The 22,948-nt window shown below is 41.2% G+C and overlaps 1 protein-coding gene across 1 annotated transcript in view; it reads right to left on the minus strand.

The window, feature by feature from the left end:
• Positions 1-721: 721 nt before the first annotated feature.
• Positions 722-22,948, minus strand: part of disc1 (DISC1 scaffold protein) — a 42,447-nt gene continuing 20,220 nt past the window's right edge. The window contains exons 10-14 of the mRNA XM_034152701.1: positions 18,567-18,627; positions 12,189-12,432; positions 10,082-10,126; positions 4,912-5,029; positions 722-2,333 (exon numbers count right to left, since the gene is read on the minus strand). Of these exons, the coding sequence (XP_034008592.1) occupies positions 2,125-2,333; positions 4,912-5,029; positions 10,082-10,126; positions 12,189-12,432; positions 18,567-18,627 (677 nt within the window). The 3' untranslated portion in view covers positions 722-2,124. The remainder of the gene's footprint in view (positions 2,334-4,911; positions 5,030-10,081; positions 10,127-12,188; positions 12,433-18,566; positions 18,628-22,948) is intronic.

Raw genomic sequence — 22,948 nt, forward strand, 5'->3', positions numbered from 1 at the left:
AAATAAATGTACACTCGCAATATCATAGCAACCACCTTGCAGAGACAAAGGACCTCAGACTGCATGGTGCTTTATTTTACATCAGGAAACATCTTACCCAGCTGTATCTGCCTGCTGAAAACCATCTAGGCTTTTCTCCGTGGCCATTTTATGAGCAGAGTGACCATGCAGGGCACCGCATGGCACAAGCATAGATTCAATTATGAGGTGGGGGTGATTGACAGGAAGGTGTGTGTGTGCCAGGCTCTGTCTATACACAGCCTGAGACTGATAGATGTGGAGACTTCTGGCCTGACAACTGCTACCTGGCTGTCAGTTAGAAAGTCCCATTGTGCTGCTGGAAAAACCCTGCACACTCAGCTGTGTTTACAGCCCAGAGCACAGGACTGCAGACACGCCCCTGAGGATCCCCCAACAGCGCCCTGCTCCAAAAATACAGGGTGAATTAGATGGAGACAAAGCACCATAAACCCATTTCCCCCCCATGTCCTCTGTGAGGCTGCCTCCCAATTAGCCACACCAGCGCTGCTGAGGCGAGATAACAATAGAAGCCCATGTATCCCCTAAAGACCTCACTAGAGGACCTTTATTACCGTATTGATATCTTCTACATGTCACTGCTGCCCCCACTTGCCTGGCAGCATGCCCGCACATTTTATATGAGGGGAAATGAGCAGAGGGGCTGTAACTCAATACAAGAAGAAAACAGCAGGACACAGCATTAGTCTGGAATGGTACATGCTTTAATTAGTGAGATGCAGTAAGGAATAAATATAAAATATGATACAGCAAGCTGCACAGTAAATTAAAAAAACATGATTATGGGTGGAATTACGAAAATGTTTCTTGCAAAAGTAAACTGACACCCAGTGGTATGAATAACCCTTTTATGAGCTGACATAAAGTAAATAAAAACACTTGTCAGTGGCAGAAAAACAATTATTTAAGAAAAAGAAACAGCAGTTGCAAGCACTTCCACTGATATGTTATCCTTCAATACATCCTTCATGCATATGTCACAATTTCACTATTGTGACTGATGTATTTTGAAATACAGAGCATCCTTTTAAGCATACAGTGCTTTAAGACAGGGTGGAAGAAAAATCTAAATATTGCATTTTCAACAAGATGAAAATAATAAAGTGTTCAAGTTAGCTCACATTCTGTAGCACCACAAATGAGTTATTTCATGGACAAAATTACATTTAACTGAAGTCCAATCGTACGGAAAACACACAGTGCCTAGCTGACCTAAAAAAGAAGCATACATTTAAGTTTATGTGCACAACTGTTACCAGTAAAAGACGTTTTGGTTGTCCACCTAAACAAATGAAAACAGGTGGTTTTGGTGAGTGATTGCTCATTTTTCAGCTTGAGTTGGCTATTTTAAAACATTTGTATCTTCAGTTTTTTTTATCGAATTTTGATACAATTTTAAAATGTCATTTTTGAAAGAAGCAATAACAAATTCATACTTGGACAACAAAAAAAACATGAGAAATGCACCACAGCCTTGCTCAAATCAATACACAGGTTTCGTTGATGCAACTTTTCCGTAACATATAGTGGCTAGTCTTGGCTTATATTTGAATTGTTGCTGTGTAACTAACATTACTGAGCCTTTTCTGTATGATCAAAAGTTACACAGTCTCGCTTTAAGGCTGGCTAATCATTTCTAACTTTTGAGACTCAATTGGATTGTTAAGGAAAAACCCTTAATCAAAATGATCACCTAAAATTGGAAATGCTTTTATAGTAAACATTGAAAATACAAAATGACACATTATAGCTGATCCTGTCTTCAAAACATCTTAATTAAAAAATAAATCGCCACGTGGCTTAAGGCACTCTTTACCTGGCTTTGAGGCAACAAATGGCATTAAAGTGTCTTATATTTTGCATTTTTATCAAAATCCTTCCTGCTTTTCCTGTTTTATATGTATAAAAGACTACAGACTTTCGAAGGCTTTGTTCTGGAACTTTCAGCAGTACCAGAGGCTGGTTGTGAGGCTGAGTGAGGCTCGGCAGTAAATGGATGTGGGGTCACTCCTTCTGCAAAGCTGAGGTCAGACTCTCGGAGAGCCGGTCTGTCTGTGAGTGGTCATAAAACACACAGCATTCATTTCATATGCCCCAGCTGTCACTGAAGTATTGGTCCTCTTCTTCTTCCTCCTCTTCTTCTTCTTCCACTTCTTCTTCTTCTTCCTCTGTCCCGTTTTCCATGAGGTCGTCATCTTGTAACTCATTCCCTTCCTCCTCCTCTTCCTCTTGGAGCTGTTCAAGCATGGTTTGTAAAGTAGCTTTTACTTCCTGAACCTCCTTTTCCAACGACTGTGCGGCACGAGTTAAGGAAGAATCTGATGCTACAGACACAAACTAAGAGTCACATAAAAACATGTAAATAGAAAACATGCCAGCAGGCAAATCTCCGGGCAAATGTGACACTTGTGGCCCAGGATGGTTAATGGTAACACCAGAGGACAGACATAACGTGATGAAGTCATCAATCTCCAATTTGGCCACCAAATGGATTACTGGGACAGATCATCAAGTCATAGCCAATTTAACCCCATCCAATTCAGTATTCATGAGCTCATCTCGTCTGTGGAACCGGGAGCCGGTGTGGGGAACCAAACAAACAGACTGCCCAGTTAAATTATTCATAAACCATCGATGAAACGGGATAGAGGCTGTCATCAGTTGAGGGGATTGTTTAACCTGCTTAGAAACTCGGATTAATAGTGTGAGTGTCCATCTTAAGTGGCAAATCAAAGGGACGGCTTTGATGGCAGATGGGGCCTGATGGCTCATTTTACTGTCTGAATGGACACAGATTGTCCTCATTCATAATTAACCAACCATAAAAAAAGCTTTTCATAAATACTGCAGACGGTTCGCATCACGTTTAAAGCAACATGGTCCAAATGGGACAAAAGTTCAAAATCATGTTATAGATCTTTAAATATTGTGTCATTTTCTGGCTGAATTTAACAAGACAATCTATAGTAACCTTTCAGCATTTAGCTTTTTCAATTGGTACCCCAAGTTAGGCAGTTTTCAGAAATAAAAAAACAGTATTTTTGAAATACATTTCTCTTCCTCTCACTTCTCTGTCTTAAGCCCATCCCACCAGACGATCACTGGCTTTCATAAAGTTCATAAAGTAAGCTGTAGGAGCAGCCATTAATTCAAACATCATCTCTATGATTGTGAGCCTGATGCCATTATATAACAATTCTATACAATTATTTTCCTTTTAAGAGAAATTGTTGCTCTCAATCTCAGCAACACTTCTCACATATTCAGCCTCTCGTTTTGATAAGTCTGTAATCCTTTTTCCAGGTTTCTTTGCAGTGTATACAGTTGTTGCAAATGCTGAAATAGCTACTTTTAGACTATCAGGCTTATACCGAAGAGATGCTAACACTCATCTGAGTGTGTAGCCACCAACGACACCCTCTCCCTGAAATGGCCCGTGATTGGCCAAATCTCCAATTAATGGGCTAGATTTTGTAAAGCCTGAAAACAAAGCCAAGAGGAGGTGCATCAGTCTAGTTTTTAGTCGGAATTACCGAATATTGCCTACCTTACCTATCCCATCATTAAACTAACCACACTATATTCTTTTTTTTCAATTCCAGTCCCTGCGGTTGTCCAATCTACCTCCTTGTATTGAGAGAGGGGACTCAATTAACACCCTTAGAGACTGGAGGTTTGATCTTCCTGTCACTATGGCAACCGTAATATAATCCTGAGTTCAGTGTCTGTTCAGTTTCTGCAACCCAACATCAATATTGTGCTGTGTCTTCAGTGTCCTCTAGTGTCCGTGACGCTTTTACATTGACTACAAAAGACCGGGATGAATGGCATGTAAGGACACTGCATCCGAGAGTTGGGGAGGAGCGGGCCAATCTGTCTATCATCCTCTGCCAGGATGCACTGATATCATGCAAACAGTGCAGGAGCCTGTACTGACCCCTGACAGCCCAGCAGGGGACAGGAATCTCTAATCAGATGTGAAAAAGTCTGGCTACACTTCAACAGAGAGTGGAGGGTGTACGGCATAACGCACAGCTTTTATAGATCCTAAAATGAAATAAACATCATCAGATTAGGAAAGTATTTCTGGCAGCCGGTGATTAAAGGAGAGAAATAGGACGTGACAGAAAATTAAAAACAGGTCAGATGGCAAATTATCTTCATCTTGGTGTTGAAATATTGCCTTTTCTATCCGTCTTAATAAGCTCACAGTGTAGAGGGGAAACGCGGAGGGAGAAAAACACACTAATCTATTTCCAATCAGCTTTCTAATTAGCGCGGGAAATTATGTATTGTGACCTGTAATCAGCCTCAACAGTTTCATTTGAGTCATTATCATGGATATTGTAATTTCCTCCGAGCCAGATCCAGCAAGTGGAAGTGAGCAGGGAGAGGAGAGAGAGGGGGGGTCAGCAGAAGGATGGACATTACGATATGACGAGGGCAGAGTCATTAGAGTGACATTCCTCTATCTGTCCTGGCGCTGCCCCTGCCGGCCGACTTTAATCTCAGCCCTTGGTGCCTGGCAGCCCGTATCAAGCACTCTCTAATAACCTTGCTCGGAGTTTTACCATTTCATTTTCCGGTTGGCACGTCCAGCCTGTCAAAGAAAATCCTCTGATCCAAGTTTATCTTCAATTCCCCTTCCAGAATGGACCCATAATGTCAGATAAGACAGGTTGATTTTTCTCAAAAGGTATCTTCCCAGAACAACAGTGAGCCTAGAGGAAGTTCGGGTGTGTACTTTTGAGAGTTGGAAAGCCTCAAGGAAACTAGGTTCTGAAGATGGATGAACAGAGACAGAAACACGAACAGATAGAAAACAGTCAGTTTATATGATGTATGTATGCTTAGAGAGCAGTGAAAGGATATGGGTGAGGGCCTGATCCCGGTTCAGTATGGCCGTCTGCAATTCATCTTCCAAGGTCATTACTCTGTCACTGATCAGCTCGCAGCGCTCTGTCAGATCTGCAGCCTCACTGCCCCCATCCTGGAAAGAAAAATGGATGAAATGATGGGTAATGAAAGGGAGGGAAGATCAGCAATTGAAGCTGTAATGGAAATAGAAAGGAATAAACACAAGAATCTAACAATAACAAGCAAAAAAAGAGAAATATGGGGTTTTCAAAACAAGTATAATAAGAACACTGGACAGTTGTGTAAGACACTTATAACAATGTGCTGTAACCATGTTTCTGAGCATTGCTATTGCCTATTTCCTCTCTTGGGACCATGTTGTTGCTCACAGTTAACTTTATGTTGAACAATGCTACAGAATTCACACAACATTATTGTGTTATGTATTGTTTGTGATATACTGAATATATATTTAGTTAGAGTGAGAGTGGGAGGGCATAGGTACAAAGGAGTATGTGCTCTCATAGCCTTTTGTCGTAGTTCAAGGAGGTTTTCCATCATTCATTTGACACTAAATTCTCGACACTGTTGAGGCACAAGTCTGAAGTGGACGATAGCTGTGCAGTAAAAAGGACGCTGCCAAAATGTGTCAAAATGTGCACTATTTAACAGGTAGGAGTTGCACAACATTCAGCAATGTATGCACTTCAACTGAGGATGCTGTGAGTGTGTATTGGAGGCAAGATGGTGGTGTTGGAGGAGCAGAGTGCAGTAGGGCAGAGCATTCAGATAACCTTAATTAGAACAGGCCGCTTTGCAGACACTAGTTTCTTCACACTTATCAAGCGAGGAGTACACAAATGCACTTTATGAAAGCAGACACGATTATACACAGACCTAATGTTCTCGTCAAAAAAACATAGTCCAATGTGACTCATAGCTTCAGGTAGAACACATCAACTCCCTGCAGCTTTGATGTGTCACAACAATCACTGGCACGTCGTGTCTATGGTCTCTGTCCCGGAATAGCACTCCTTCTAGGGTGATGTAACTTCCTAAAGGAAATGTACAACAACACCAGGCCTGAGGCTTACATCTTCCCTGATGCAATTAAGGACTTAAGCAAGACTTGAAGGCAAAACAGCCCACAGGACAAACAACTTAAATAAAACATCATGTTCTTGTTTTGAGGCACTTAGATGAACAAACAATCACTGACACAGGTCTATGTGATGCTGGGATCCCTGCGCTCCTATATCAATAAGCTACACAGTCAACGTATAGATTGACTGGGCTGTTTGTTTGTCAAGGTTAGGATCTTCTTTGCCAGATAAGAGCCCCGTGTTTGTGCAGCTGATTGATTCTATACTTTACAGCCTCCAGTCAGCATTCGTAGAGTCAATACAAACACAGGATGGAAGACAAAAGCTGGCTGTGAAGAATGACACCTTTTGAAAACATCCTTTGGTACACAAACCTTTTAAACAACCTTTCAGAAGATATTATTTTGCACCAGGTGGTGATAAAAAACAATAGAAATGACTCTCTCTGCTACCTCTGCCTTTGTACGATAGAATCTCAGGCATACATAAAAAGCCACGTGGATTCCTGATACACCGCTAATGTTATTAAACTCACTTTTCTGACACCTGTACGTGCTGGTATGGTTATTAACACAATAATGAGTGAGAGATAGCAGGTAATTGTGCATGTTCCCATGGGTGCTGTTAGGCCCGGCACTTTGCCACCCGGCGGGCCATACAAAGCAATGATATTGCACTGGTATTTCACTCAGGGTTGTAATTGTTTAGGCGAACAATAAAGTAGCTGACTTCATTTAAAACAAGCTTATAATTAACCAGTGTTTTTGTTATCATAGATTGATGCTCTGCAAGGAAGTGAGCAGGTCCACACAGTGATCAGTTTATAAGACTGTCTACAAGGTCATTTACAAATATGTGCAGTGACAGTATGAGGTCTGTCTGTAGCTGTGTCCTAATTATGTACTACGCACAACTCAATGGTTTTGGGGATGTTTTCACACTGGCAAAGTGACATATTTAAAAAGAGTAAAAAAAACTCCTTTCTGTTCTCACAAAGTATCCTTGAGGTCTGACAACCATCTGGAACTGTTTTTCATGGCCCAATTCCATACTAAATACGCGTATAGTATCTGCTATTATAGTCTGTATTCAAGAAATCAACATACTTAAAGTTTTTATACAAACAGGACATGATACAATACATGTGCTTTTAAACATCGATAAGATAAGAATGTCACTGACAATTAAACTTTGCAAAGAGAAAGCTTTTTTTGTTTTAAAAACTTAATTATTCTATTTTATTTATTTGTCTCACAAGCATTCACAGATGACCACCTTATTTATTATCATTTTTAAATATATCCTTGTTCAATTTCTTTCGTTAAACATATAAATCAGTCATTAAGTAAAAACTAAGTAACCCCATGTGAAGTGCTAAAACAAAAGTCGTTAATGCTCACATTCATTGTGGGACAATAATGTCCATCAGCAATTCACTCGAAATTAAAAGTTTAATTTTCATAATGAAAGTTTTGAGTGTACTATATTTTGTCACTTAAAACGTTGTAACACAATGCACAATTACCGACCATTGTTATAAAATATCAATCTTTTTCTTTGTGAATTTTGAAGTTGCAGTTTGATTGACGTCACTTGTACTTTACCTAATTACCTGTTAGTTATACTTACTGCAATAAGAATATTCTATATGTACAATTAGTATGGAGTAAGGAATTGTGGCGACGCAATAATCTCCTCGAACATGCTTTCATTATTAGAACTACCTGATTAACAAATCTAATCAAAGCCGCCGGATGTACTAAATGTCTTTATAGGTGTGCGTTACTGTGGATCAGTATGAAGAGGGGGATGTAAGAAAGGACCTTGAGAGGATAAAAGAACAATTAGTAGAGATTACAAGAGAATGGAGTTGTGCTAAGACACACACTTGCACACATGCACACCAATCAATCTCCATTGTGGCAGCAGGGCAGCGGCTTGGCAGCGGCTAAGTGGAAATCATTTACTTAAAGTCATTATGTAAAGGAGAAAGAGGTCGGACACTGAGAGGCAGAGAATCCCGCTCCTCCACAGCGCTATCACAACACCATCAAGACTCAGATAGTATATTTAACAGCCATTACAAAGTGATGCATCAGCTAAGTTTTCATAAATCCAATGTGATTCAAAGTTACGTTGCACTGTCCCATACCTTGGGCATAAGCCTGAACTGACATTTAGTTAATGTTGCTAAGCCTGTCAAGTTGTATGATATGTTGGTAGATTTACTATCAAACTTCTGACAAACAACTGGTTCTCATACCGATGGAGACGAGCTATTCATTACTAACCACAGTCAGTAGATTTTCACAAAAAACTAATACAAATAACTTGCTAGTTAACTGGTTTAAAAAAAAAAAAGATCCTGCAAAAAGGGTCTTAGATATGCTCCTGATGATAACACATGATACATTTTTCTAAAAGGAGTCTAAAGACACATGAGCATTTCTATGTTTCCTCAGTCCTATGTTCTCTAGGTTATTCTCATCTTAAAATGACACACCATATTTTGTTTTCATGCATGAGTCGTCAATTGTGAGTTCCATTGTGTCAATATGTTGAAATCACGCTTGCTGATGTTATACTCCTTATAGCATGCCCTCACATTGTTGGGCAAGACAGTTTTTCTTGACTTTAGACATTGATAAATCCTTCAACAGATTTCTAACATTCAAACGCATTTGAAACATCAATGATCTATTATTCTTTTGTCATTCATCTCATACCATAGAGACTCATGGAGCATAGGAATGACTCGAAACATGTCGCAAGACGTTTGCGTCCTCACCAGTTGCTGATTTATTAAGACAACATTGAAATAAATAGTCCTATTGTATTTAGTTAATTCTAGTATCATACAGTAAGTGAAAAGTAAAGAAAGCAAGAATAGACCTGTATATTGTTCTATCATAACCCTGTTTGGCTACTTAGCCTACAAGGAAGACAGAGGTTGAGTTTAGCTTTTATTGTTGTATTTTCACATTTGTTGTGGTCCTGCCTGATTCTCGCCATACTACTTATTTGATAGCGCCCACAGGATTGTTGACATCCACCATCTTATTATTTATAGTCACATGCATTTTGAAGCATTTGGACTACCTATGTTGTAAATGTATTATCTTTTCAATTTAGACACGACATCTATTGCATATCTGTCCGTCCTGGGAGAGGGATCCCTCCTCTGTTGCTCTCCCTGAGGTTTCTTCCACTTCCCCCCCATTAACTGGGGGGTTTATTTGGAAGTTTTTCCTTGTCCGATGTGAGGTTCCAAGGACAGAGGGTGTCCTATTCATATTCTGTACAAACTGTAAGTCCACTGAGACAAATGTAAAATGTGTGATATTGGGCTATATAAATAAACTTGTATTGATTGACTGACTGTAAAGAAAAGGAGGAGCACTAATTGATGATTCTGTTATCTCAGGTAATGAGTTACCCCGGGTCGCTGGATGAGCATTGGAAGTATCGCATGGCTAGGTTATAAGCTAGTTAGATATGCTAACATTTGCAGCTTACATTAGAAGAGATTAACACACCATTACGTAATCCATTCCTTATGATTTTGACTTACAGTAGGTATCACCTCTATAAATACTCTTGCTTCCACTAAAGCCTTATGCACATTGCTTCACATGTGGAGAAATCTAATGTTAGACGATTATGAAACTAGGATAAAACATGTATCCATCTTTTTCAGCCTCACATCAGTGTATTGTAGTTTAAAATCCTGTATGGGACACTCCCCTTATAAATACAGGTACTATTTGGCTACCAGGTGTGAATGAATAATATAAATGTATGAATTTAAAGCAGGGATGTGAGGAATGGATAATACATGTTCAGCAAACCCTCCCCTGCTTAAATAAAGGTCCATGTGCAGACTCAGACGTTCAGCGACCAGCCGACGCTCCTCATGGAGATCAGTATTGATCCGAGTGTCCAAAAGGCGACAGAGGTCATGTTTAAGTCGAGGTCAACTAATGGATTGTTCTTTGTCAGAGTCAGCCCAGCGTTGATGCAACTGACACTTTAATTACACTGATAACATTCCAGCATACAGCGACAGTATTATCGTTACCAACCTCTGGGTGAATGTCCTCCATGCAGAACAAAAACTCCTCCAATTTCTGCAACAAAAGGGAAACATTTGTTGAGGCCACACACTTTCTCATGAATGATTGAAAACGCAATTATGTTTGCTGTGTACTGTATGTGTGCAGCATCATCATAATGAGAAGAGGTTGTAATTATTCATCACCAAAACTGAGAAGGAGAGAATAGATTAACTGGCTCATCTGTACTGCAGGTTTTCCATTGTTATTATTCAAAGTGTGTAATTGTACATTCTTCACTAAGGAAGCCGGTAATTACTGTACCTATTGGAGGCTAACATTGTTTGTGGCTTCAGGGTGAATACAGAAGAAAGGCAACAACAAATAATAATCAGCAAAGTTTTAATTAATATTTTTGAATCAAATGTGAGGTATTCGTAACTTCATGCCCTCCTCGCTTTGCTCCCCAGTAAACACAACTCTTCGTACAGTATCTGAGATCTTTTTGCTACAAATTCTTAACCAGCCACACAGACTGGATCTTTTCTCTTTCCAATTACATCCATCTCACAGCAACATGTAATCTGTCACATGCAGTTTTGTGAAGATTTTCTGGCATCCAACTGATAATATACTCTTCTTTTGTCTGTGGCCTTGAGATGAAAAGACTCTTATCTACCAAACAAGCAGGACATTTTTGATACGTGGGTCCTTGAATATTCTTAAAAACGAAGTCAAAATCGTACTTTACATTTGCAGAAAAATACTAAGTGGCGGAAATGTAGGAATAATAGTAGAGGACGTTTTTCTAAATAATTTTTTAATAAGAAATAACTGAGCATGCTATTGCTTCTCCGTCCATGAACTACAATGATTATTTCTACTGTACTTTGTGCAAATTCAAAGCAAAATTGTGAGTCATTCTAAAATGTCTAAATTGAGCAGTACTGATGTTTGGAAATTCTAGGGTTTATGCTTGACAAAATGTATTTCTGCAGCCCCAAGATAAACATGTTGCTACATGGTGGGATTCTAGCTTAAAGGGACACAGAAGGTATTGGTGCTGGTATGAGACAAAAGTGAGGAATGGTAGGGCTGTCTCACCTTTTTAGTTCTTGGAGAAATGTTAGGAGGGGCCGGGCTTTAGGAGGAGAAAGAAAAGCAGAGAGAAACAAAAGGGAAAAGCAGAAAATGGATCCATGCAGTTTGGAAAATGCGGTCAGGCAGGGCAAGGAAAGAAGATATTGATGCAAAGTTTATATTTATGTTTGCAGAGAGAGACTATAAGAGGTATGAGAGGTTAAGAGGGTGCAACTGTAGGAGAATTACATGTGAGAAGGAAGTTTCACAGCTTGAAGTTTTAAAACTTTCAAGTGGAAATTCTGCCAAGAGCACTAGTCGATTGACAAATATTTGCTTATGGCCACAGTCCAGTAAATCCATACTGTAAAAAGTACATTTAAAATGAAAGCCAAGCGTACAAAATATAGTCTCACAAAACACGTCTGGCAAGTGTGCTATTTTTTGTATTATTACTGGCTGCGTGGCTTTGTTCCTATCTTAGGCGAGTCTGTCAGACTACGTGGGCGGAGGAAAGTGTGAGAAGAGGAGAGAATGAGTTGGACTCTGCCCTGAGGCAGTGGACCTCAACTCACTGTGGGATAGTCCAGCAGAGGGCTTGCAAAAACACACACACACGCACATGCATACACACACACACACACACACACACACACATCATTCCTACTAAGCGCATGCAGTCATGCAGAAAGAGACTCTTAAATCTGTACAACGTTGAATGAGGCTCTTCAAAAAAGCCAAATATATTTCCAAATGATTGCCTCCCCAACGCCTACATTTTCCTAGTTTAGAAATACCTCCGGGCTGAAGTGTTAATAGTCTGCTGCTCATCTCGCTGTAGCCGACAGACTTTTATGTTCTGACAACAGCTGAACTGAAAATGTCCGCTCCAGTTAAGTGGTAAGACTGACCGAGCAGGCACACTCAGGTTTCACAATTCGGTGAAACAGAAAAAGAAGGGAAAAAGCAAGGGAATCTAAAAAAAGCTGTTCTATTTTGACCTTTCAGTGGAAAATAGGTGTTATGTGTAAAAACTATGGAGACATAGTTGCATTACCTTGGTGAACTCTGAGTTCTGTAGGTTAGCCTCGGGACACCAGCGCCCTCCCAACGCAGTCAGCATGGCGCAGTCTTCTTCTTCTTTGGTGCCCGACTGGTTCGGAGGATAAACTTCTGCAGTGGGGAGGTCTTCCATGTCTCCTCCACTGCAGCTGGGAGTCCGCAGCTGCAGGCCTCGCAGGAACAGGTGACACGCTTCCAGGTCGGCTTCCCAGATCCGCTCCAAGCCTGGGCAGCCACAGCTGTAGAGAGAAACAGAACAACAGATACAATGTGATATAATATGAAACATTTGAACTAGAAAACAAGAGTTGAATCTCATACGATTTTCAGACAAGATGGTGGGGAAGATGACAAAAACAGGGATTGAATAATCTCGAATGGAGCCTATTTTTATTGGGTCACAACATACCAGATATGAAACAAATGTGCAGATGCTCCTATTACTATTTCTATGGATGTCAGTTTTTTTTAAGCGTGACAAAGAGCGAAATAAAGCCTGCAACAAACTAGGCATTGCCTGTATTTAGCCTAGCACATTCAAAGCTAGTTTTGAGGAGTGAAGAGTCGGCAGTCTGCAGTTTTCTTTTTTTAAGTTTGAATTTCGGTGCAACCACCTGAGGCCCTTGAGCATACAACCATTAATATGCACAATATCAGACTCCTGGTTCAGCCATTATGTGGGATTAGCTGTGGACAGACAGCCCTGTATAGCAGTCATATTTGTTACAAAACAACAAAGTTAAAACAGTAATACATGCATATTTCAAATGTCATGTGTTAAAATAACTATTTGACATTTTGGTAAATGCACTTTGTCCCTTTCTTGCAGAGAATTAGATGAGATGATCGATATCAGTCCTGTTTGTCCCTTAAGTATTGACCTGATACACAGACACTTAGCTTAGTAAAGCAAAGATTGGAGGCAGGAGAAAACGATGTTTAACCACATGGGTTAACACAACTTATACAACCTATATATTATGTTAATTTAATGTATGGTTTGGCGATATTTAAATTCCTCTACTGTCGATATTGCCTTAAGAAAAAGTGTGATATACAACATTTCTGTAAAAAAAAAACGACGATGAAATAAAATGTAGTAATTTTAATTAACATATCTTGTCTTATCTCTTCTTTTTATCATGCAGATAAAAAGTAAGCATGCTCACAAGATTTATAGTATAGTATCGTAAAGAATAGTTGGTACGATGCACAAAATAAATGAAAAAACTAAAAATACACTGAAGTGCATCTGAGCTAAGTAGTTGAAGGCACATTGAAGGACATCTTTATTAACATCTATGATAAAGCACTGACAAAAGAGTGATGAGGGGAGTTGTAAGTCCATTCAGAGGATGTCATGTGAGTGAATGTCCTCTTTGTAGGCTGCCCTTTTCTTCAAAGAGAAAGAAGAGAGAGCCTGGATGTGATCATCTGGGCTGGGGTCAGTGAGCAGGAGTTCAGGGGGAGGACAGGAACATTGCTTTTTGTTTATCTACTCAGTGAGTTACTATCCGTCATCCTTTCTCACTCTCCCTGCCCTGACCCTTGTGACACCCCCAATGGAGGCTTCAGGAGTCAAAACTGAGGAGGACAATTAAAGCTGTTACATGTGATTGAATGTATTATTCAGAAAATGAGCGACACGGGTCACTGACCGGTAGACTTCTCCGTCCATTGTTCTATTATTTAGGTTGAGCTGGTCCCTGTGTGAAAGCAAGAGTACACCAGACACTTTTTGGTATCTGATAGTCCAGCATGGTGAAGGTTCAGCTGAGGGGAGGGAGGTTTGTTCTCCATTCATAACATCACTCCTTTTTCACCATTAACGTTAAATGAAAACTCCTGTACTGGCTCAAATTTGAGACCTCTGACCTTTTCAAAAATGCATTTTTATTCTCCTTCTTTCAGTGACCTTTAGATAACAAATCCCCTCCCAAATAACTAAGCTCTTGGGGGACATTTAAAGAACCAATTCCATTGATCTTAAAGATTCTGCCGTTTATTATGGTTTGAGAGAAATGAAAATGCTAATGTTCAACACTAAAGAGCAGAAATGTGTCTTTGCTAGGAGCTATGTATCCAGGAATACAAACTAAAGCTGACAGGACGCAGGGACAGAGACGTGGGTTATGTCAATGCAGTAAGAAGAAGAAATGTCTACAATCTCTTTGTTTTTGCCCATTTCCCAACCCAGGAGGAGGTTCTCTGTCACAATCAGTAATTCTCACATTGATGGATTCCATACTCCAAGCACACAGTTATATACCGTATAAGCCCCGATAATATATTCAGTATTTTCTTTTCACCTGGAGAGTGCCTCCATGCTGTGCAGTTAGATTTGATAAATTGCTTGTTCTCCATCATACGTAAACAAACTCAAAAGCAAAAAAACGATCAAACAATATTGTTTAATCTCTCCCTCTGTTCCTTCCACTCTCTCACAGTGATGAGGGCCCCCTGAAAATTGAATTCCACTTGTTTTCCAGCCCATCTCCTGCCTGAAAAGGCTGCCAATGCACGCCTCTCAGCCGTTCTCTAACCTTCATTTGGCACACAGACAATAGAAAAATTGCTCCGCCCGGCCCCCCTGCCCTCGCCAATTCGCTACTCAGCGCCGCCGCTTCTGAATGCTGCTAAAGTGGGGACGCACCCAGTGAGCCATGCCATTGTTATTTGTCTCTTCTGAAGTGCACACACACAGTTATGGGTGGGCACACATGTGTTAACTTACACACATACTCATAAATCATCCTCTGTGGGGATTCAGTCTGCAATCGTACAATCCTCCAACAATGTCAAAGCGGGCCTCATCTATCACAATGGCTTCTCTTCAATGACAAAAACAATTTGTTACAAGTTAGTGGCATTGGCATTAGGGTTCTTTGTTCTGATAATGCAGACAACATGTCAGCTTCTAAGCATCTCTGTGATGCTGGCCTCCTGGTGCCCGTCGGTAAGAACCTCGCTCGGGGGTTAATTGGTGGCAGCCGCTCGGCCTGCCATCTGACAGTGGCAGTGTGTGGGCGTGCTGCTCCGCTGACGGCCCAGTAATAAGAAGGAGAGACAGGCAGGCACACTCTTTCTACAGTCTCTCACCCCCCCCCTCCGACTCCCCCGATGGGACTGCTGACTGACAGGACTGCTCTTTCTCCTTAAGGCATTACGTACAGACAGGCAGAGGAAGGATTATAAATAAAACTGGTGAAGGAAGGAGCAGTGGTCCGGTCCTGCTGCTGACAGTAGGTGTAGTTAGACCTCTCCAGAGGGAGAAGTATTCTGAACTCCACCCAGAATCAGATAATTTGTTCAGCTCCATCTTCAGCTGCATCTTCACGTGTCACACATGAATACAAATGACAAACAGCCTCTATCGTCAGTCACAGCTGGATTTGTTTTTTTGCTATCTAAAGATAACTAATTTCCCTGCCTAATTACTACCCTGAATAAAAATGAAATGAATGCGACTTTCACCTGTAGTTTAATGCCAGCGCTTCTGATATCAAGCATCCCCAAAAGCCATGAACACAATAGAAATCCACACATTCTAAGCCAAAAGGAGACGTTAACATGTTCGCCTAAAACATGCAGCAACATTTCAAATAACACCTGCCGCGGAGAGGTGCTAATACTACAGGGAAATGCATGGGGGTGACTACCTTATGAGGTGTGATGGTGAACTGAAAGGTTTGTAAGGTGGGTGGCTTGGTGTCTGGGGAGGTTTTACAGCTGAAAGCTGAGCAACCAATGTCCCTTTGTTAGAAACACTGTTGTACATTCACAGTTGTGTACGTTAAGAATGATAAGAGAGGGGTTTTTTCACACCCTTCTTCGAGGCTCTCGCGATTTTAATGACTTCTACACCAGTTGCATTGTGTCCATTAAATATGATAAATGACATCCAAATCTCAACAGAAGAGTGCATAAATGTAGGAAATATTCGAAAGGCATTTCCTAATTAAACATCTACATAATGTATTAAACAAGTGTGCGCTGCTGCTAATCTGAATAAAATGTTTTTTTTTGTTCTGGTGACACACTTACAGCATCTGTGCTGCTCTAACATCCTGTTCTAGTCTTTAGCAAAGAAGAGATAATTGTTTTTTTCAACACCATCCGTCTCCACGGAGACGAGACATCTCACCAGTATTAATCTGCCTCTCTCCTCCCTTCCCCCCCTCCTCTTCTCCTCACCTCCCATCACCACCGCACTCCATCACCAGTAATGTACATTAGAGTGATCAAATTTACAGTGGGTGATGGGTGCATGCGGCTATCCGAATGTGTGTGTGTGTATGTGTGTGTATGTGCACATGTGGTGACAATTGGCCGTTCAATCTTGCCGAATATGTGTCACTGTGCCAGACTGGGCCTGGGGGGAGCTACTGGTCCTCGCTCTGGAAGTAAAGCTGCATTTGTAATTTGATGTGGACTGCCTCTAGTAGTTTACAGTACCCAATACCCAAGAAGCTGTCCTTTCAATGTGATTTGTTCTTCAAAAGTGATGTTGTTAGATGCATGTGATCTATATGATCAGTTATCTGATGGTGAAACTAAAAGGTAGGATCACAGGATATAAGCAACCAGTAGCCGGCCTTTACTAATGCATTTTAGTTGTATTAATATTGGTAGACTTAAAAAGGCTTCCTGGATTTAAGATCTCACAGGTTTAGCATTAAATCCTTTACTGATATAGTTATTTAAAGGTCACTAATTTACACATGAAGCTCAGAAGTACTCTTTTCATGATGATGTCATCGGGGTTATCTCAGCTTGGGCTTGGAGACTTCTCCCTGTGACCAGCAGCTCTATAGATCGCTCTTAGTCTTTGAAGATAAATTCCCCCACATTTTTCACACTAGAAATCTGACATTTCTAGTGTTCAAGTGTTTGTGACATTGTGTGTTTATGTTATTTCGTTACATTATAAGACATGGTATTTAGCTGTTGCTTTTATACAAACTGGAAGGGTGGAAACACATAGGCGTTTACCAGGCAGGAAGAGTATACACGGGGATTGAGCTGCAATCTGGGAATAGTAAGATACAGCATATTCGTAGTGCAAAATTAAAGTTATTTGACCACTCTTTTGAGGCTGCCACCAGCAGTTGTATACAATAGATCACGCTGTCTGTCGGTCAGTCCAAACATTTCTCATTGTGACCAAGCAGGCCGCAATTTGGAATGGCGGTCAAGTGTGTGTGCATAGTTGGTCGAAGCCATTGCAAGTTTTTCCTGTTGATATAACTTTGTTGTGCACATTTATTTTAAAGTTTCTGAGTTGGAGGCTTGTTATGGTGTGATGAGTCTATATATGCTGTGGTTGTACCCAGTCTGTAAAATACCTCTTCTAGTCTAGTCTACCTCTTCTGTCATTGCATAGACAGATACTCTCAACAACTTTCAAATCAAAACACAAAGCGGCCATCTGCCCTACTGACTGAAAAGGTCCCGGCCTTTCCTCCCTGCTGGGCACTGAGATCGCAGCCATTTACTCCTTGACCAAGCAGAGCTGCAGCCTGTGTAACCCTCAACAACAAACAGTACTGCAGTGTGAGACTGACTTCTGGCTCCCATCCAAAAGACGTGACCCTGCCTCTCTAAGCATGCAACACAGAAATCTACCCCCTCTCACAAAGACAACAAACAAAAACATGGGGAGAGCAGACAAACAGGGTTTCTGAAAATATAGGCTTTTCCAGGCTCAAAATAAGTCTAGACAGAATAACCTTTCCCCTCTGAACGTTTAGGAAGAACAAACTCGGTACAAAACACACCTCATGTGCTATACACAAAAAACTCTTATCTATTTTCCATATGTAAAACCGAAATGAATCTTTAATGCTGCAGAGAAAGATACGTTTCTGCCTGACTCTGTCCCACATGCGCAGTTAGAAAAAAAGTCAGCCTCTCAGCACATCACAATCCTGTTGTGTAACAGTCAGACGTGCTGGGCGACCACCCGCAACACAACAGACCTGTCCTCTGTGATTTAGGGCCGCTGAGACGCAGATAGAAACAGTGGAGATATTGTTTTGTCTAAAATAGTTTACACAGACGGAGGGGGGGGGGGGGTGGAAACTAAGCTGAAGTGGAGGTATAGAAAATAACAGGTAAAGACAAATTGTGCAGGTGAGAGACAGAGTGAAATGTGAGAAAGAAGCTCTGGGAGAAAACGGAATAATAAAAAGGTGTGAGTGCATGATGTGGCGGCTGAGGTGATGTATTTGGGGGGAGGAAGGGTGGTGTTCTGGTTAGAGGACAACCAAGGCTGGAGGAATTCCTTGGAGCCTGTTGTTCTGTATGTCCGTTTGGTTTGTTTTTTTCTATTATGTTTTTACAAAAAAATAGAAATGGCAGAAAACATTCTTACCTTTGTAATCTGTCCTCCAAAAGCCTGATGTACTCGGTAGTGTTCTCTTTGAGCCGGCTTTCTGCATGGAGAGGAGCAGAGGGAACAACAGCCTGTTACTCATACTTTTATTAGCCATGATGGGGTAACCTAGCAACAAATCACAGCTCTAATACCATTAAAACTGAATTGTCATTAGCTATTTTATATATGGGCTGTGCCTTACGCTGAGAACCTGTAACAGTACAGTACAGTACAAAGGCCCAGCTGGCTCTCTCTTAAGACAAACACACAATCGAGGAAACATCATTCCCACTGCTCCGAGAGGGGATAAAATTGGAGACGGCCTGAGGATAAAAGGGGATTCTAACATGGCATAGGTCCTTATACAGCGCCAGATTTTCTGTGCGGCATGAAGTTGGATAGATAGCTTCTGTTGCTTCCTGCGCCCTCCTGCCAGAAGTGAGCTGTGCCTGAGGAGGCAGACGCAGGCTGGCTGGGTGTTAGTCAGGATGGAGAGGAGGGCAATCTGAACGCCGCTAATGAGCTCATGTATGAAACATGAGAATATGCCCCCCGCAGTGGCAGGTCTTTGAACACAATAGGATGCACTTATATCAAATTGTGGGCTGCATATATATATGCGCACACAGGCTATAATGTTCGATACTACCCTCCTCCTTCTTCCCACTGAGATCCACACTCACAACAAGCTGTCCTCAAGAATTTTCCCATCCCAGCATCTGTACAACTCAACATGAGAATCAGTGCTTTCCCACAGTCTGGTGGGGTACATTGGGCTATTTTTCAGACATTACTTTATCAGTGCTATTCTCCTGCAAAATATGTTATACTTTTATCTGTTTTGACAATATTAAACACACTGAGAAGGAAAATATATAATATTTGTTCCACATTTGGGAAATACATGTATTTGACCACAGTTTTGGGTAAACTAAGGTCACCAAAATGTATAGCTTCAAATTGTACTGTTCATAGGTGATCGTGCTATCAAATTTCTCAAATAAAGCTATGTAATAAAGCCAAAAACATATTTCCAAAAATAGTAGAGTAGAGTCATTAATACTAACAAGTACATATCCGTTTAAAAACCGACGACGAAGCAGAAGGTGTTACATTTTAAAGAAAGATAAGCCAAAAGTTGTTGGAAGACACTTAGCTCGCTCACACAGAGAGAAAGTCACCTAATTGGGTGTTCTGAATCACACTGAGGTTTGAAATATAATTTGTATCATTGTCTTGATGGTGGTTATTAGACAGCATCAGCTTCAGGATGAGACAAGCTGGGAGCTTGCACAGCGGGGGTTGGAAGAAAAAAGCCTCAGACTAAGTGGCTGTGACACACACTCATACACGTATTCCTTTTTATACTTTGGGGAAGAAATGAGATGGATATAGTCAGGTTATTTATTTGGTATGTGTGTGTCACAGCCACAGGAAGCGAGATATTGGCTCAGTCATTTCCATTCAAAGTGGCCAAATCTTCTCAATCAGAGGGTGGAGGAAGGAGGAGAAGCTATCACATATCTGCTCTACGTGGACCAGACAGCTCACTTACCACGCCTCTAATTGCTATGTGAGATCCTATCCCACCTGACAGAGTCTCCCGTGTCAACTTCCCTTCATCCCAGCTCTGGTAGGCAGCATGCAAGGAGAAAACCATTGAATTATACATGGAGGGCATTAAGCCTGACTTCAGATGGCAAAGAGCATGTACAGATGTGAGATGACTAAGGCTCAAACAAGAGCCAGATTTAGAAATATTATACTGTGAGGAATAGATACAGTCTATGATGAAGAGCATGTACAGAGGAGAGATGCAGACTTGAGTGTATTAACTGTTAACTCAATATGTCTATCTATGCTGATACTGCGAGGCAGTGTGCCATGCTGTCGCCATGCCAACCGGTGGCAAAACTAGTGAGCCTCTTCTGGCGTGACAGATGAAAATAATCTTTTCTTTATAGAATGGGACAAGACATCAAGCAGCAGAGCCTCCTCCTGCGCTGAGTGGAACCAGAGCACCGGGTGATATTGCCACTTCCTGTAAGTCTGCGGGAGGCTGCTGTCATTGGCAGACCATGCGAATAAAATCGGCACTAAAAAGCCCATAAAGAAGAGAGGCAGTCTGTTACTCCCTGATACATGCAACACTATATTTGGTGTTGAGGGAACCTCACAAAGGCATTCACAGAGCCTGCACTGGAAAATGCATGAGCTCAGCCTCCCCTCACACCACTGATCTCAGCGGGTGCTTAACATCACTGATTGCTGCCAAAGACCCCGGACAAAATCGAAGGGGCCATTCATTGATAACACAAACATAAGTGACACACAATTGACAGATGATGAGAATGTGTTACTGGATGTTGCAAAAAAAGCAATTAGTTTAATATTGGTCAAAATACTCATTAATTATTCTAATGAAAAGACAATTACTTAACCACAAAGTTGATAAAAACGATAAAGCTGATGATTACAATCAAACAGACAAAGCAAATGGAGCAGATGTATCGCACAGTGATGCACAATTCCCAATGATGAAGCAATGGGCTTTAATGAGCCTGCAGAATTTAACGATGGCAAGGTGTTTAGATTTGCTGCTGAGTTATGAACATTTGAACAGCTCTCTAATTGTAAATGCAGCCATTTCTTCTTTGCCTTGTAACAATAAAGGCACCCAGCATCTGTGAGGCCTTCGTGTTGTCGAACAAATTAGAGGCTGCTCCGTGCTAACACAGCACCGCTGATATGCGTGTTATAAAAGCCTTGCGCATAATAGGGCAGAAGATAAATTGTGTGTCTTTTATAATTGAGTTGAAGGCACCGACTGTGATTAATGTGTTTAAGCTCAGCTAGGGCTGCTTGAGTGCAACAGCACTGCAGGTAACACAAACACCCAGTCAGCATATGCTGACACTCAGATTGTATGAACGTCTCTGAACTTAACAGCAGCCAGGCAGCATTGCTAATGAAGGAGGAGGGACAGACAGATATCTTAGGCGCCGTTTACACGAGGAGAAAACTGCTTGGATCCGCATAGTTTCGCGTGCGTATAGCCCTATTATTTACACGAGGCCGATAGAAACTGACCCCACAAACGATAACGGGTCCCAAGGTGGATAGATTTGCAAACGAAACGCTCTGGGGGGTCAACCGAGTCCGTGTAATCACCTCTATACGAATATTTCCTGAAAAAATTGCGATAGCCCCACCTCTCCTGCTCACTGCTGTAGCAACTATCAAAAATAGCTGTGTTAATTAAACGCACAAGGGGTTCTTGAATGAAATAATATTATAAAAGGCAAACCAGAATTGTTAACGCCCAATATACTCCTTAAACAAAATAAACAGTCAGATTTCATGCATTGATCCATTATATTGACAAAGGTGCGATCTCACCCGGTGTTTGTAGAGAATATCTCTCTTTCTGAGCCGTCCTGGTCGAAGCAATATCCACAGATTCGGTTTCTTTCAGTTAACTTCCCCGTTGCATTTATCCATATGCTGAGGAAATGACTATATCCCGCTGAATACCAGCAATCGCCACACACTTCCTCCTGTCAGTAGCTACTGCTAGTGCTACTGCTACTGACCATGCTACAGATATTAGTGCAAAATCTACAGCTCCTCTACCACAACCATCAGCAACAAGTGGACATGGAGAATTACATGAACTACATGTTGCTAAATACACCGCGGGGCTTAAACAGAAGGGTAGCCATGGCAACATTGTGGCGGGGCTGCTCTTCTTCGCGGCTTTTGGTGTATTTTGGCGGAAGTTACAGCGCCACTTACAGTCCCGGCATATGTACTACAGCGTTTCCAGCGGCCTCGTTTGAACAGACACGTTAAATGAAACTAATGCATGTGAACGGAAGACTTTTTTGAATACGCATACTGTGCATAAACGCAAACGTTCCCGTGTGAGCGGGGCCTCAGACGGACACTCAATAGGCAATGATGCTTTAGGCTGTGGGACAACAGCATCGCAGTTCACATATTTCTGTTGGCATGCTGTAACATATTGTGGGGCTATGCCCAAATGCACTACAAAAATAAATAATTTGACAAAAATGTAGTTTGTGTGTAGAGAATCTGTGCTTGAGTGGATAAATATATTTCAGTTATTGGTACGGAATTGCTCTGACTGAAATCTTTGACATCCTCACTGACATTATAACTCAAGTAAAACTCAGTAAACTGAGTTTTTTTAGAAGAGACTCTGACTTACTTTGCTCTGGGCTGAAAAATAAAACTATAAAGCTAAACCATGGAGAACTGTCCCAAAATGTGCGACCATAAATACTTTAAAATGCTATCTCAACAGCTCACCCGCTCAAAATCCTGCTCTGTTTAAGTGGCATCTTATTATTTCTTTA

The sequence above is a fragment of the Trematomus bernacchii genome, unplaced genomic scaffold, assembly GCF_902827165.1.
Source record: "Trematomus bernacchii unplaced genomic scaffold, fTreBer1.1, whole genome shotgun sequence".
Taxonomy (NCBI): Eukaryota; Metazoa; Chordata; class Actinopteri; order Perciformes; family Nototheniidae; genus Trematomus; species Trematomus bernacchii.